This window comes from Myripristis murdjan, chromosome 22, assembly GCF_902150065.1.
Source record: "Myripristis murdjan chromosome 22, fMyrMur1.1, whole genome shotgun sequence".
Classification (NCBI taxonomy): domain Eukaryota; kingdom Metazoa; phylum Chordata; class Actinopteri; order Holocentriformes; family Holocentridae; genus Myripristis; species Myripristis murdjan.
The window spans coordinates 5,762,432-5,778,945 of NC_044001.1; the positions used below are offsets into that span (position 1 = coordinate 5,762,432).

General features: G+C 42.6%; 1 protein-coding gene across 2 annotated transcripts in view; it reads left to right on the forward strand.

Annotated features, from left to right (window-relative positions):
• The window catches only part of slc4a11 (solute carrier family 4 member 11), a 107,099-nt gene that overhangs the window by 34,402 nt on the left and 56,183 nt on the right, over window positions 1–16,514 (forward strand). For both annotated transcript variants that reach the window (XM_030044553.1, XM_030044554.1), the window contains exon 2: window positions 12,223–12,273. In XM_030044553.1, coding sequence (XP_029900413.1) covers window positions 12,223–12,273 — 51 coding nt within the window. The remainder of the gene's footprint in view (window positions 1–12,222; window positions 12,274–16,514) is intronic.

Below are 16,514 nucleotides of genomic sequence, written 5' to 3' on the forward strand. Positions count from 1 at the left end.
GTGCGTGAATCCCTGCGCTGCCAAAACAATGAGCAGCCAGTTGTGAGGGTCAGTGCCCCGGTGATCTCTCAGTCGCTGTGGTAAATATTCCCTATATTTGTCCCAAAAAAAAAAACAAAAAAAAAACTGCAACTCAAATAAATTAGCAGGCCTGACATGATGTGCAAGGCTGTCCTGGCTTTAATTGGTTTGGTCAGGTTCGCCCGTGGCTGTGTCCTTTTAACCAGGGTGCTGTGCTGCACCTTAGCCTGAAGTGGCTCTTATGCTTTCTGTCATGTCTCACACACACACACACACACACACACACACACTCATGCAGAAACACCAAGCACATATACATTACTATCAGTGTACTATAACACACATTTGCATGCAGACACCTGTAGATACACAGACTCACATGCAAACATTCATGCGTGCATATATGACCGCAAATGCACCCAAACACACACACACACTCACACCAACAGCTTGTGCCAGAGTACACACACACACACACACGCTCCTGTCCAGCATCAGGCCGGCCAGCACCTGCCTGCCTGCCAGACAGCTCGGCCGTGGCCAGCTTCACGGTCAGAGCCGTGCCGTGACATCATCAGCGTCAGACGCCTACCCAGCTGTCGGCGGCAGAGCCAGCAGCCTCTCCGCTAGTTTAAAGAAAATGCACATTTTAGTCTTTGATGTGTTTATTTAAGGCAGCGGCTCAGCCAGATCCCCTGTGTTGCAGGAGCTGGACGGCTGTGTGATTACTGGACAGCTGACACTGACTTGAACAGTTTAAACATCATTAAAATGTCTAAAAATGGAAGCGGGTCTCGAGGTAAGACACAATCAGCGGTGGAAGCTGCTGTTAACAAATCATATCCCGAAGCGGCAGGCACACACATCTCTTTAGTATCATTGTGAAATTTTGACATTTTGTGGTTTAATTATGTTTTCACCAGTCACTTGTCACATTGTGGGAGCCTCATTGTTTGTGCCCGAGATTCCCTAAATTTTTCTTGTTAGCTATGTAAGCATTCCCCGTCGAAACCGCGGGGCTGAGCTCGCTGCAAACAGCAGGCGACACGACCAATCCATTTCAAGGAAACTGAAGGACAGAAGAAGATTATTATTTTTTATTTTATTTTTTTTCTGCCAATGTGACTAATGGTCCTGTAAGGCTCTTTGGATAAAAGCATTCACCAAATAACAAATGCAGTGTTATCTAGGTTGGCAGGCTGGAGTACAGTCAGCACACAGTTGTTTAATTGAATCTGTGTTAGAATCATAATCACTTTACTGGCCAAGTTAAATACATACTGTAATTTTGGACATTATTGTGAGGCCGCGTCGCCAGCCTGCTCAGTGTCACAGTGGCACGAGGACAACAGCACGTCACATACAATTCAAACAAACAAAACAAACAAAAAAAAAAGCGTTTTTTTTTTTTCCTGCTACTGTAATTTGACAAGACGTCTACTGAAAAGCATCATAATTAGCAGTTTGGTGTTCACAATAGGTTTTTGAATGCGTAAGGAGACTATTTTTGTTTGTCGTTCAAGTTTGTTGTATGGATTGCTTAATCAGCCGGATAGTGTCAGTGTCCTTTCAGTTTAATTCGGAGTGTTGATAAATGCATGGCGTGAATGCTAAGGAGTGGTGCCGACTACTCCGGTTTCTCTGACTGATTAAAATGATGTGCTTGATTCAAAACCAGGAGCCTCTGTAGTTTTTTTTTTTTTTTTTTCCAGCATAATAACAAAATGCTCAGCACAAGGGAGGAAACCAGAAGAGCTTTTGTGGACTCTGCTAGCTTCTAAAATTAATGTGCTACTGCATAGGCCCTACATCTTACATCTTGATTTGTAGCTTTAGCACAAATGAGGGAAAAAAAAAATACAGAATATGCAGAAGAAGAAGTGATGAAATAATAAGAGGGCTTTTGTTGACTGCTCCAGTTTCTAATGGCTCCGGCGTCCAAAGTGAGAGCCTGTAAATGTGATGAGAGACCGGCAAAGACTTGCCTTTGTGGAGCCGGGGATGAAAATAATTCTCTGACCTTTCGGGGTTATGATGAATTTGAGAATCAAGCCACATCATGTTTCCCCCGAATATTTGTAATTAATTTCCAATTTACAATGGATTGCACCGTGGCTCCTCGGAGGATTGTGACTCACAGCTGTATGAAGTAAACAAGCCTCTCACTCGCTTGATTCAAAATCGATTTTTGGCGTCGTCACGTGACTCGAGCCGAAACCTCAATTATGTGGCGGCCCTCTGTCGCTCGGCAGGTACAGTACGGCACCGGCGCTGCTAGGGCTCGGTGTTAAAAGGCATTTTGGATAAAAGTGTCCACCGAATGGGCTTATGTGACGTTATTCCACTGTGTATCCAGCGGTAAATATACCCTCAGACATGTCTCATCTGTGCAGGAATATGGTGGCTGGACATGGTGACTGTGTCCTAGTCATTAAAAAGACCTTCCAGTCATGAGAACTTTAGAGTGACGGTTTAATCCCTGAGTGTCTCCATCCCTGTTGAATTGTCCTTGGGCACACATTCACAGAAAAGGCATGTTTTAGGAATGATTTGTTTGAGCGTTTTCTCCTTCACTTTGTCCGAGCGAGAAAAGAAGAACAGCATTTCAAAAAGGTGGGCACCAAATGACCGCGCCCAGCGCCGCCTGAAAACACAGGTTTTGGTTTGGCTCTTCTTCTACGCATAACCTGCAGTGCATTCGACTCAGGAGTGAGAAGAAGATAATCTGAACCCGCTACAGGAATAAAAAAAAAAAAAAAAAAAAAAAAAAGTGTTTGTGTTCATATCTGACAGCCAGCAGCTCTTTGTGGTTGTAAAGTCTAGCATAACAAAACGAAATGAGGTCAAACCGTAGTCCTGTCTGATGCTCATATTCAGCAATTTCTTTAAGTGCTCATAATTATATGCACACCCGAGAAGGTGTATTATGACAGAGAGTGCAGACAAGACCATTATCCTTACTTATTTATATCCCGTCAACGTCTAATTTAACCTCACGTGACAGATTTTCAAAATAATGTGCCACTAATGAGTCCATGTAACCTGGGCTACAAGCCTTGGCTCACATGTGATTGGTTGTAATTTGGTGTGAATCTAAATGCACCAAATGCAAAAAAAAAAGCAACACACCAACTGTTTCTGCTATAGGAAGACAAACTGTGTGCGTATGACGGCACCCTAGGTCACTGAAGCCCCGCCTCCTGACCTTTGCTCCAGCATGCACCAACAGTCTGACCCCTCTTAGGAAAAACGTGCATGTGTGTCGCCGTGGGACATGCAAAAACACAAATTGCTAATTACTCTGCGTCTGTAATACGGCGATTGATGTGCTCTGAAATTTGCTGGAAAAAAAAAAAAAAACAAGAAAAGAAAACAGAGATAAATCAAGCCCTAATGCTTGCCTGCTGTTTTAAGGGTGTGCTAGCAAAACAGAAAGGCACGGAGGAGAGCATCAGGAGGAATTCCCTCTCCGCCTAGGCTCTCTCAACGACCACAGATCCAGGGAGGACGGGTGCCAAGAGAGCCCGTGGGCACAATTAGCCAACAAAAGCCCCCCGCCTCCTCCCCGGCGCTCGTAGATTCCCCTACAAACGCAGTAGGGGCACCTTTTAATCTCCCGCATACCTCTGTCCTCCTCGCTGCAGACTCTTAGCCTCACCTCTCCTGTAAATTCCAGGGCTTTCCCCCCTGGGGGTTCTGGCATCTGCTTTGCATGTACCTGCAGCCCAGTGCCCTGCATTATATCAGGCAGCCCAGCTCGGAGGGTTGGCTCGGTTTCAGCCCGGCTGGATTTGTACGTATGCAGAGGCTCGTATAAGTTACCTTTCTCCTCTCATCTTTGAGTAAACTTTGGACAGATGGGCTTTTATCCCTCGGAGACTGTGGGAAGTTTGGTTCCACTTTTTTTTTCATTGAGACCTAGGGCTGCACAATCAGTTGAGAAACAAAAAAACAACAAAACAAATCAAAAATGAATTAAAATTTCCAGATTGAGTAAGGCTGTTTTTATTTATTTTATCAGAGCGGTGGCTGCCCAAAATGGACTCCTAAATATTTTTGTGCTGAGGCCAAATTCTGGCCTCGAAATTAAATTGCACATTGGGAAAAAAAGAGAAAAACTGTTAAACAAAAACATCTTTTTTTTCCATTAAAAATGTTGGTTCTTTGCTGGAAAGCATGAACCGTCGCCTTGATACGGTATTCCAATTTATATCACAATTACAGCATTCAGCAAAATAATAACAATGTGATTACTTGTCAGTGTGTCGCAGCCTCAGTGAGACTAGGAAGATTGAATACAGGGACGCAGAGCAGGCGAGTCAAAAGAGGGAAGCTTGGGATGGGATTTGACACGAAGCAAACAGGGCTCCGCAGGCAGCGCTCCGTCCCAGGGCAGCTCGGGTAACATTCACGCTGCACAAGCCAAGTGCCAGGCTCAGTCAGGCAGCTGCTACTTGCAGCGTCACTAGTTATCAAACTGATGCAAAAACCACAAAAGCCGCCAAAGCAACAAGCAGCTGCCTGACAGCGCTTGCAGATAGCTCGTATCAGAGGTGGGCTTGTGTTTGTCAGAAAAGGAAGAGAGTGTCATGCTGCATGTGCTGATACTACATCAAGTGATGAGTGCAGCAGATGTTGCCGTGCTCGCAGTTTGGTGACATGTATGCATACTCGACTGACAGAGATATTTCCCTCGTGTTGGGCACTGATGAAAGGGCTGACACTAAGTAAGAGGTTCAGACACACACACACACACACACACACAGCAGGGAGAGGTGTGTGTGCGATACTCGCCCAGCCAGTTCTGACTTCCTGTTTGCTTGTCGAGAGCTTCCCTTTTCTGCAGCGAGCGTCTCCAGTATCGCGCTGAGATGCGTCCTGTTACAGTTATCTGCAGGACCAGCGGCCGACACGATGGTTATAATTGTGTTTATTTGCTTGCAAAACGTGGAAACGCAGACGCACGAGTATCACAGAGATTACAGATTCATAACGGCCCCACGGGGTTAATAAAAACACCTCATCTCTCACATTAACTTAAACACAGACGGTGCAGATGTAGCCCACAAGGGGATTTCCTCTGTAGGTTTACATAAATAGCCGTCAGGAGGGGAAAATGTTAACTTGTTCTAACATTTGTGGTAGAACAAGTGCCTGTTTTAAGATGTGGTAACTGTGTGTGTGTGTGTGTGTGTGTGTCATAGTGAACATGAGGAAGTCAGTCCTCTCTCTGCACAAAAGGATCTCGGTGCATAAATATGTTAAGTGTGACAAAAAAGATGGGGGGGGTAAATAAAAATGATTGATTTTAATGTTATTAGATCAAGCCTTTCTTTCATCTTATTTAGTTTGCCTTCTTCTATTATCTCTCTGTATCTCTCTCTCTCTCTCTCTTCCTTGATCTCTCTCACATGCATGCACTCATGCACACACACACAAACACACACACATACACATACACACACTAGTTCTCTGATGTCTTCATTGTCAATTATTTACCACTTATGTACATATTGGCACACTGAATGAATATGATACGATTTAATTTAACATTCAAATAGGAGGAAGTGGGAGGCTCTAATGGGCAAATACACAAAATAAACAGAGAACTTCCTTGATTTATGCAAAACATGTATATTTAGACGTGGCACATCGACGACCTCAGTTTCAGACAAATGTACATCTCCAGAACACACTCCGACAAAAAAAACTTGACGTGCTTCAGCCTCGCAGGTCTTCCCCAGGTGGTCACATCATGAATTGTATGTCATGTATTGAGCCTTTCTTATTTTTCTTTAAAAAAAAAAAAAAAAAAAAAAAATCTGAGATGTTTTCCCTTTCCTCTGATGCAAAGCGACCTGGCACAACAGCTTTTGAAGCAGAATCAGAATCAGAAATACTTTATTGATCTTATATCTTGTAACTTTTCTTTTCTTTCATTCCTTAAAAGTGACTTTGCCGTGGAATTGAGTGACACCTGTTGACGTATTTTATGTTTGAAAATCAGTTATAGAATCAGTAGAATCTGTGCATTTCCAATTCCTGAAATTCCTGAGATTAATCCCTAAATAAACACCGATTTTTGCAGATCATATTTCTCTTCTTCGTCCCTCACCGATCAGATCATTGGCTTTGCTTTCGTTTCATTTGAGTAAGTGAAGTTGCAGCAAGCAATGCCTCAAGCCTGAATGTCAAGATTTGTTTAAGAAGCATCAATGGAGATAATATATACATGCAGAAATGTTGAGTAACATGGGCATCATCGTCTGTCCTTGCCTGTCCTTGTGCATCGCATGCGAGCCCCGCTGTCCTTGCACCGTGTCAGCGTGTCTTGATTCACTCGGTTTCAGCGATTCCGCCTCTGATTTCATAACGGGCCTCATGACTGCTAATGAACAACTGTCTCTGGGAGATTATCGGAGCATGCAGCGTGTTTAGGTCCTTAGTCAGCTCCAACAATTATCTTCATGTTCTGTGCAACCTGTCACAGCTAGCCAAGACAGAAATGCATCACGGCACAAACAAAAACAAGCCGTGCGGTCTAAGTCACGGTGCATTTCGGGTTTCCTCCGAGGCTTATCTGTCTGAATTGACGAGGAAAAAAAAAAACAGACCTCACATTTATCACTCGGTATGTTTCAAATAGAGGATCTGATCTGCAAAAAAAATGTCATCATTTAGTCAACCAAGGACATAAGTCGCCTGCTGTGCTTTAAAAAGTACCATGATGTGTTTTTATTTCCTGCCACTGATCATTTCATAAGAGTAGGTGTCACTTTTTGGCGGATAACTAATTTTGTCAGAAAACTGTTCAATTTGTCTCACCCCTAAGCTCGTTACAATAGATCTTTATGACATCCCGCAACAGACGAACCCCCCCCCTCCCCGCTGTATTTTAATTGATCGGGCAAAGCCAGTGCACAGATAACTTGCATTCCCATCCAATCCCTCTAAATCTCTTTAGGCGTCCTACAGTGCCAAACAGCTCAATAAAAGCGGAGCACATGAATCTTCGTGATGCCACTTCTGATCACAGCACTCAGACTAAGACGCAGTTCAAAGACGCATCGCATCCGCGGAAAGCTGGAATGATTCGCCACATAAATAAGAGCATCCAACCGAGGACAAACCCTCCAGGAAATGATGTTCTGAATTTTCTGTTGTTCAGGGATTTTTTTTTTTTTTTAAACTCTATCGGTACTAACCACTTCCTACAATTTTATAGCTTTTATGTTGTTGAGGGGTTTTTTTTTTAAATCCTTGCTTTGTTAATATGTTATTGTACTTTAATGAATGGATTTGCAGTATTAATATTTGAACCCTTTTCCCTATTGAATGTGTTTTCATACCACTACTTCTGCCTCTGCTGCTACTACTACTACTAATAATGTAATTACTTTGATGGCAGTGGAGAGTGATGTGTGTGAGAGACAAGATAACAAGCCAAAACAGCGGTGAGTTGGACTGAAACCTACGATGACGCAAGCACACTGGCTGCGCCTCGGGCCGCTGAGCCGTGAGGATGACTCTTGTTTGTTAAGTTTATTTAGCTGCACATAGCAAAATGACTAAACTTGGAGAGGAGAGGGAGAACTTACAGAAAACAGGGATGTGCACGGCAAAATTCTTTAACATAACCGTAAACTGCATCCTTCAGGGCCGTAGTCAGCCGTGGTGTTTTTGCTTGTGAAACACATTTTCCTTTTTGTGAAGCTGTTGGAGGCGAGCGGCTCTTGCATGAAGCCCGGCTCCTGTTGACCTCTCACGGTCAGAGATGGAAGACTATCAAAAAACTTGTCTTAACGTGAGGGCTAAGATGAAGAAATTGATTCGAACTATTTTTATTTGAGCATTTGAGGAAGCCGAGCCACACTTCCCCATGGAAGCCGGACAGATTTGGCGCATTTTCCTCACCGGATTGTCGTCACAGCATCACAGTGTTGTGAATAAATGTTTCTGTGCTTGTGTGATTTCCCTAAAATGTCCTGTTGTCATTTTTAACATTCCTCGTGAAAGACATACAGTCAAGTCACGCTCGCCGCGACTACCCGTTTCCATTTTTTCCCAAACAGGAAGGCGAGCAAGCCATTTTATGGAAATTCAGGTTAATGTAGATATTTTTCTCTTACAGCATGACAGGTGTAAGGTGCCACCAAGTGTCAGGCAAAGAAAAATTACCGACTAAAATTCAAAATGTCCAGGTGTTCCTCGTAAGATTTATGGGGACGGCCTAGTGAAGCTCTTGGGCTGACAAAACTTGATAAATTCTTCATTAATTTGCTGGCGAGAGTCCGTCTGGCCTCAAGGTCTCCACACCAGGGCTTGTGAACCATTTTGTCCCTGCTCCGTTGAATTCAAGCAAATTAAATCATTGGCATCAGTTTGATTTTTGTTTTTGTTCCTGATCGTTCCTTTTGGAAAATCTCTGTTATTCCGCAGAAACATTTGGTTGCACACAGGCTTTAAAAATACATCGACAAGTTACAAAAGGGTGGAAAACCACTAAACCCCCAGATCTAAGAAAATGGAAAATTATGATCAAAGAAGTTGAACTTATGGAAAAAATAACTCACAAAATAAGGAATATGGAAGATGTGTTTGAGTAAAGGTGGATTTTAGATGACCGTAAATTATAACCACACCATTAAAAAGGAATCAGAAGGTTGATATTATTGTTTTCATTTTCAAAGAGATTATTACGCTATTGACACTCCCTGTAAGTGCTACGTATTGTATACTGTGTATAGGTATGGGTAGACTTATTGGGTGTATTTCGATGGGTATGTATACATGCATGTAATCAATATGCAATATAATTTTTCTTCTTTTTTTCTCTTTTTTGTGTGTGTGTATTGTGTGAGCAATTTTGTTTTGTTTTTCTGGTTTGTATTATTGTACTTTTGTGTTCTTTATTAAAAAAAAAAAAAATTTTGTGACATGAAACGTAAGTGTGAAAGTAGTTAAGCTGCAGATATGTCAGTAACCATGGGAAAAAAATCAAGTATCAAAATAAAAATACATCGACATACAGTAGCTTATACAATGCAAACAAGCATCAAGCAAAGTGCGAGAGAATAAGTAGCTCTCTGCAATGCAAAAAAAAAAAAAAGTCTCCTAAGTGCAAAATACAAATATATTTTACAAACACTAGAGGCTGCATCATTACCTGTGCAGATTAGGCCGTCTAATTGCATTGGGGATAAATGAATCCCCACCGCCTGGTTCTTTTAGTTTTGAGTTTAGTCAGTCTGACGAACCTCAGGAGTCACGGACGCCTCATAAAATATCAAGCCCCGCTTTGTATAATTGAAAATGTTTACTGTATTTTTCACCGATGCCGTGCTGGTGGGGTTGCACGATAGGCTCGGCTTTACATCCCAGAATACGTCCAGGAGGGAGATACATCTCTCATCTCTCAGTCCATTTCTTTTTCAGTTTCACATCGTTCAGGACCCAAGGACATTAAATTAAAATTCAGTATTTTTTTTGTCAAAGTTTGTGTCAGGCGATGACAGCCACCGCTTGTTGAGAGAGATAAAGGGCATGTGTGTGTGTGTGTGTATGTGTGTGTGTGTGTGTGCTTGCATGTGCATGGCCGTGCGTGGCTGCCAGTTTGTGTCTCTCCATGCGTGCTTGCCTTTCATGTCTGTGTGTGTCTGTGATTGTAATGGCCGTTATTTTAACAGTCAAGTCAGGGAAATATCCGCGAGGCATGCGGTTGATCTTCAGTTATGGTATGAATATGTAAACATATTGGCTTAATTCTCAAGAAAAGCCTGACTGAAGTTCCCCATCCAGCCCCGCCCGCCCCCCTCCTCCCCCTCCAATCCACACCAACAGAACACGCAACGTCTCAGTAACCTTCAAAGTACCCTGTTCTGTGTCTGCTCCGTCTTTCTGTTCATCCACATGCTGTACACACACACACACACCGGGCCACGTGACACACACACACACACACACACACACACATCCTCCCTGCCACTTCTACCTTTTGTAAATCCAGCGCTCCAAATTCTCACTCTGTTGCGAAGCGTAAGCGCACGCAGCCTGTGCTCCTTTGTGTTCATATGCAGGATATTCACCGGCTCTCGCTCTTGTTCAGCTCCGAAATGAGACGTCTGTGATTTTTAAAAACGCGACACTCGCTATTAAAAAAATGATCGCTCGCCTGAAAGCAAAAACTCGCTGTGGATTATCAATGAATGTATTAGCAAACTCAAGACCTCTGTTAAAAATATGGGGAAAAAAACAAGGCTTGGGCATCTTTTTTTTTTTTTTTTAACCTAATGAGTAATGAATGAAGTCTTACATTTTTTATATTACTAACAGGGTCTGGAAAAGTATGAAAAAGCATGGAATAATGTTTCGATCATCTTTAGGTCTGGATAAGTATCAAAACATAGGAAGTATGGAACTGTAATTGTGTTTAAGGACTTTCTTGTATTCACAGTTTCCTACAAAAGGGTAAATTCAGAAACTGCAGTAGTAAATGGCTCATGCACGTAGCGTATTTTTTCATTTTGTTCACATTTGAATGTGTTGAATGTTGAGTGGGTGGGGATTCAGAGCGATTTCAACACCTGTCCACATTACGGTGTGCAAAAATAGCGGCAGCACAGGTTTTCTGAGAAATAGCTCACCCGTCCAAAATATTAAAAATGGTCGGCGAAGCAGCCTAAAACTGAGAAGAGAGCACGGTGCACGGTGTGGGAAATCATTCGACATCTCTAACATGAGCGAGGTATCTGTCACTGGTCATGTGGAAGGGGAAAAAAACCCAAAACAAAACAAAACACGGTGATCTTGTGAAGGCATCATCAGCACCCGGTGTCTCATTTTTTATTTTTCCACCAACGTGAGGCCGACAAGCGATGAAGCCGCCTGCACATGTGAGAGTTGTAATATTTAGATGCACGAGAAACATCTCCCGAGTCTCCTGAGTCTGAGTCTGAGATGTTAAATATAGTCTCACTGTGTCGCTCTGGAAAAGTCTGGAGTTTTGAAGAGGAACTTGTGCAGGAACGCCACACTAAATTCATCAGCCGCACCAGGCGTGAGTCAAGCGTCCGGGCTTCAGGGATACTTGTACAACTTCACTCCCACCCGTCTCACACTGATCTAAAATCTCACCGCCGCCGGGAGCCTGAGCTCGGTCTGAACGGGTTAACCGGCGTTTCCACTCCTGAACCCTTCAACAGGCCCAGGTAATTATCGACTTTGGCTTCGATCGGTTAGACGTGGAAATGGGTCATCTGCTAATTTGCGACCCACACAGGCACAATGGTACATGCTCCACATTTTAGGCAGGCAATCTTAATCTCGGTGTAACTTTTAACAATTTAATAAATCACCGTCTCTCTTTTCGAATCGGACCTCTGTTCCTAACGCCGTAATGAGACACCCACGAGTGGAGTGTGTGAGGAAATGCAGCGTTTGGAAGATGTGACACCAGTTAACCTGCAGGGGAAATTTGCTGTCCGGGACTTCTGCTAATGAAAACGCTGTTACCTCTTTTTTTTTTTCCTTCTTTTTTTTTTTCTTTGAGCAGGTGGTCCCGAATGAAAAAGAGACCCTGTGTAAAATGTGCATGCTTGGTGTAAGAGTGTTGTAACCTTCACCGACCTTCACTGACACCTGGTGTGTAGCAGTGTAGCTGTGCATCTGCTCGTTTTACTTTTCATTTCTGCACTGACATCTTAACTGGGAGCGTTTAGCCGGCGCTCTCATTCATGACCGCCGTTAAAAGCGTCAAGTGTCAAAACCCACAAAAAAAAAGAGATGTGACACATATTCCTTAGACTGTAAATATATATATATATATGTATACATATGACTGTGATATAACCTCTGGAAATCATACTTCTATAGCTTTTTATGTCCATTTCAGAAAAAAGGAAACTGGAATTCATCAGTCAGTCGTTTAAAAACACAGGTCATCTGATCCTCAAAGCCATAACAGTGTGGGTAGTAAAGGTCTCGCCATGGTTCATAACTGTAATGGTGTCCCGTCGTGCAATTTACTCTCCCGCCGGCAGTTACGTTGTAAAAATAGGTGTCAGTTATAACAAATAATGGATGTCTCATTTTACAATGGATCTCCTCAATTGCTCCCTGTTTGGTGTGTTGCCGTCTGCCCAGATTCACCTCACTGATTACTGTTTCTCCTCTGTTTTCCTCTCTCTCTCTCTCCCCCCACAGAGGCGCCTCCCTCTGGGATGTCCAAGAATGGATACTTTTTTCAAGAAATGGGTGAGTCTGAGCCACCATTAGGACACGAGAACGCAAAGCACGCCGCATTTATGTGCATTCGCTCTCTTCCAGGGTTACAAAGTGGGGGTCTGCCTCATTTCCCAAAACATCTCGACCGCATACATTAAAGGACACGGTGCAGGCACATCAGATAAAATGCAAAATTATAAGCAAGACCTTCAAATGAGCCTAGATGATGGAGAAGTGCTAGGTGAGGACATAATAGCTGAGGAGATGAGAGGTAAAATTATTATTATTTTTTAATTTGAACGCTGCCAGTAATTTGTGTGTTACAGTATATGCATAGTAAAAGATGTGACTTTAAGATTAGTGTTGCAGTAATAACGCCGAAAGTCTCGCAGCTCTCACACTCCAGTGCATTTGGAAATAAATAATGAACTTTGCTCCGACTTTTATGATAACGGCAGTTTCATTACCTTCAAGCCAAGGAGAGGCACCCAATTAGTATGTGCAGCACAAGCAGCCGGGGCAGAATATGCCTGCAATGGATCTCCCCGTCTCCCCCAGCCAATTATTCCCTCCTGCAACACACCGATTCGCTCAGCACATTCACGGACGCCCCCCCACAGGGGTCTGGAACATAAACCGTCTTTATTAGGCAACCTTTTATCAAGATATAAATGCAATTACATTATCGTTGGCAAGCGAGCATTATCCACCATTGTCATCTCGGCGGTTCATTAGCGGAGATTGGTCGTCGCCCCTTCCGTGATGTCGACCAGCGCTCGCCGTCGTCATCCTCCTCCTCTGCATCCTGGAAGCCATGCTGTCTGGATGCTCGCCGTGATCAAAGGCTGCGGCTGTTGCAGTGTGTTGCATGAAAAAATCCTGATATTTCTGCGACAGCGTTGAAGTCGTTCCGCTAGACCTCGCCTCCGAGTCCTCGGTGTTTACGAGTCGTCGGTGTTCAAGCCGTGTCCGAGTCCGAAGCGCCGATTTTCAGTCCAATCTGAACCGGAGTGATTATAGTTTTGTCTTTTTCCATTGGTGTTTTATTTTGTTTCGTTTTTTAATCTTTGTTTTTAATTCAGTTTAACTTCTAGAGTGGCTTTGCTCATTTCGGTTTAGCTTTGATTGTTTAAAGATGTTTATATTTATATCAGTTTCAGTATTAGTTTTAGTTTTTTATTGTAATAAGAAGCGTTGTCACAATACAATAAATTCAGTAGTTGATACCAATACCAGTGAATTTCTGCGATTTTCAGTACCTGTTTTGATGCCGTGGTACAAAAAAAGAAAAGAAAAGAAAGGAAAAGAAAAAATCCTGTTTACCTCAACATACACTCCTTTGTTGAAATCTGCTGAACATTCAAGTATTAAGCCTTCAAGTATTAAAAACAAACACCAAGTCGACTGTGCTTAATTACAACTTTTTAGATCGCACAGAATTTCGACTGCAGCACCCGGCAGAGACATGAGAAAAATATGGAAATAATGAACAGGCCTTTGCATAATTGGGAAAAGAAACAACTAGTTAACGGGAAACTTGGATGGCATGTTTGCATATTTTGCTGTGTGAATTTATTATTTTCCCCCGAGCCTCCGCCTCGAACACCAAAATCCCTCCATCCACGACTCTTGGTGTGTTTCTTTTGGACGAGCCGAGGCGGAGCTGCCCTCTTTCACGTGTGTTTGTCTCTTCTCCAGCACACACTTGAACAATTGTGAGTGTATACTGCCCCCATCAGTTCTGGAAGAATATTTTATGGCCCACTGTTGACAAAATCGGAATAAATACTAAATCTGAATAAATACATCCAAAGGTGTATTTTTGGACTGTTTCTCATGACGTCCCTAATCGTTTCAATTAGTTTTTCTCTGGAGTCAATTTTTTCATTTGTTATCTCAGTTAACTTAAATGTTTTTTCACACCTTGTTTTAGTTTTTAGCTTAGTTTTAGTTAACTGTAATAACCACGTTCTGATCCAACTCGCTTGTCAGTGTCTGAGTTGATTCTCAGGTTGGGCTCGGCGCCGCTCTGCTACAGCTACAGAAATATTTTAAAAGGTATAAATGAAACAAAAAATACCAGCTAAAACTTGTTGACAGCTATGTCATTTATTAATTGGATGTGCTTCAAAACACATTGATAGCCATGAATATTGCAAATCTGGCAGACAGGGGAAACAAGATAGTTTTTATTAAAGGTGGGAGGAAGTTGAAGACACTTGCAGCAGACGGTATGACACCGTGCGAGGCATGAACATCATTTCTGCTCCCTCATTTCGAAAGTCAAGTAAACCAGGGGTGCCAGTCGCACATTTGTCCAGCTATGATATGCCGTTTTAGATTTTTAAGGTCAATCCCCCACATGGATGCATGAACCGGCACTCTGCACACCGCTTTGAATAATTCTGTCGCACCAAGCCATAACACAAACCAGAAGCCGAGCAATAATCAGGGCAGCAACAATAAAAACACACTGAATGTAAATCAGTGTACTGGTGAAAAGATAATCACTCCCAACAAAAGGGAGCCGGTGATAAACAACATAATATACGAATTAAGTTTCTTTAAAAAGTTCAGTTCACAGTCCTGCCCCGAGTGAACCCTCTCCACAAACGAAACAACCGAGGATCTCCGACTGTGTTGTCAGTTCATTAGTCAGTTCATTACTCTCCCCCCCTCGAGTAAAACCCCTCCGAGAGAAAGTTAACACAACATCTCCGACGCTGATGGAGCTGCTTCCGGCGCTGGTCAGTGTCGGGATGGAGATGCCTGGATGAAGCTCGGCCTGTTTCGTTTTCGCCGAGGTTTGGCAGTGGCGGTAAGCGGGAAAAAAAATAGAAGACAAAAAAAAAAGAAATATAAAAGTTTGAGTCCTCAGCTGTGGCTTCCAAGTCCAAAGGTTTTGTCCCCGAGTCAAATTTTATTCTATCTATTTTTTACTTGCACAGTGCTGGAGTTGTTGCAATTACATTTCACTGCTGCTGTACCTGTACATTCATGCATGTGACGAATAAATCTTGAACTCTTGAAGTCATGAGTCCTGGAAAAAAAAAAACATAACTTCCCTTTACGTAGGAAAATAAATATGTTAATTTCAAACAATGTAACCGTCTCTGTCCACATACTTTCATGGTGTCCTTTATGTTGACGTGGATGCAGGGGCGGATCTAGACAAATATTCATGGGGTGGCAAGAGGGTGGCATGGAGACTTTAAGGGGTGGCAGAAATATATATGCTAATTTAATACCAAACGATCATATATATCAGTATTTGCTTGGAAAACCCCCAAATGAGGATATTTTAACTCAAAAACATTCTATTATTGTGGTATATGAGTAAAGCATTGAATAGAAAACCAAAAGGTGGCATTAGAAATATTTATTTATTTATTTATTTATTTATCAACTCCTTAAATAGTGGGAGTGTCATCTTTTGCTGAATTTACTTGCACTCGGACATTTGAGTCTCGTAACAGCGAGTTTCCAAACAGCCACAATTAAAAAAAAAATAAATAAATAGTCTGAAATTGGGGTGGCAAGGCATTTTTCTAGGGTGGCAGCTGCCACCCCCTGCCACCCCCTAGAACCGCCTATGCATGGATGTCAAGGAATAAATAAATAAGTAAAAGTTTCTGACAACAACAAACATGGTGAAGATGGAGGAGGTCGTGATAATGTACCTGCTGCAAAGAGGGAAAAGTTATTATTTATTTGTCATTAAATACCAATAATTTCTTCTTCATGTCTCACTCATGGACCGGTCTCACTTGAACTATCGGCTACGCGGTTGGTTTCCGACGGTACTGCTCCGTTTTGTGCACATCCGTAAGCTTCCTGAAAACAAATACGGACAAAATGAAGGCAGAGTATGGACTGAAGGCTGTGTCTGTATCTGTATTTGTATTTAAGGTTGCATATTTATTACAAAATGAGATACAAGATATGAGATGATTACCTGTTGCATAAAGCTCACTGGAATGCTGTCTCATTAAAAAAAAAAAATAGTAAGATGTAGCAGATGTAACGGTTTATTTTCAAGTAATTAGCAATCAACACCATTTATTCTTTTCCCGAAATGGATACCGCAGCGTTTTGGAGCGAACCCCCCTCCGCGGTTTGTTCCCCTGCTCGGCAGCGGCTGCTCTCTCCCAAGGTGAATTCAAAGTCAGACCCCAGCCAGTGAGTCTAAAGCGCAGGGGGATGCAGGCGAGGCGACGACGCAGCGAGGTTCAAATAATGTCAAGTGCTGAAGGATGATCCTGATGCAAGAC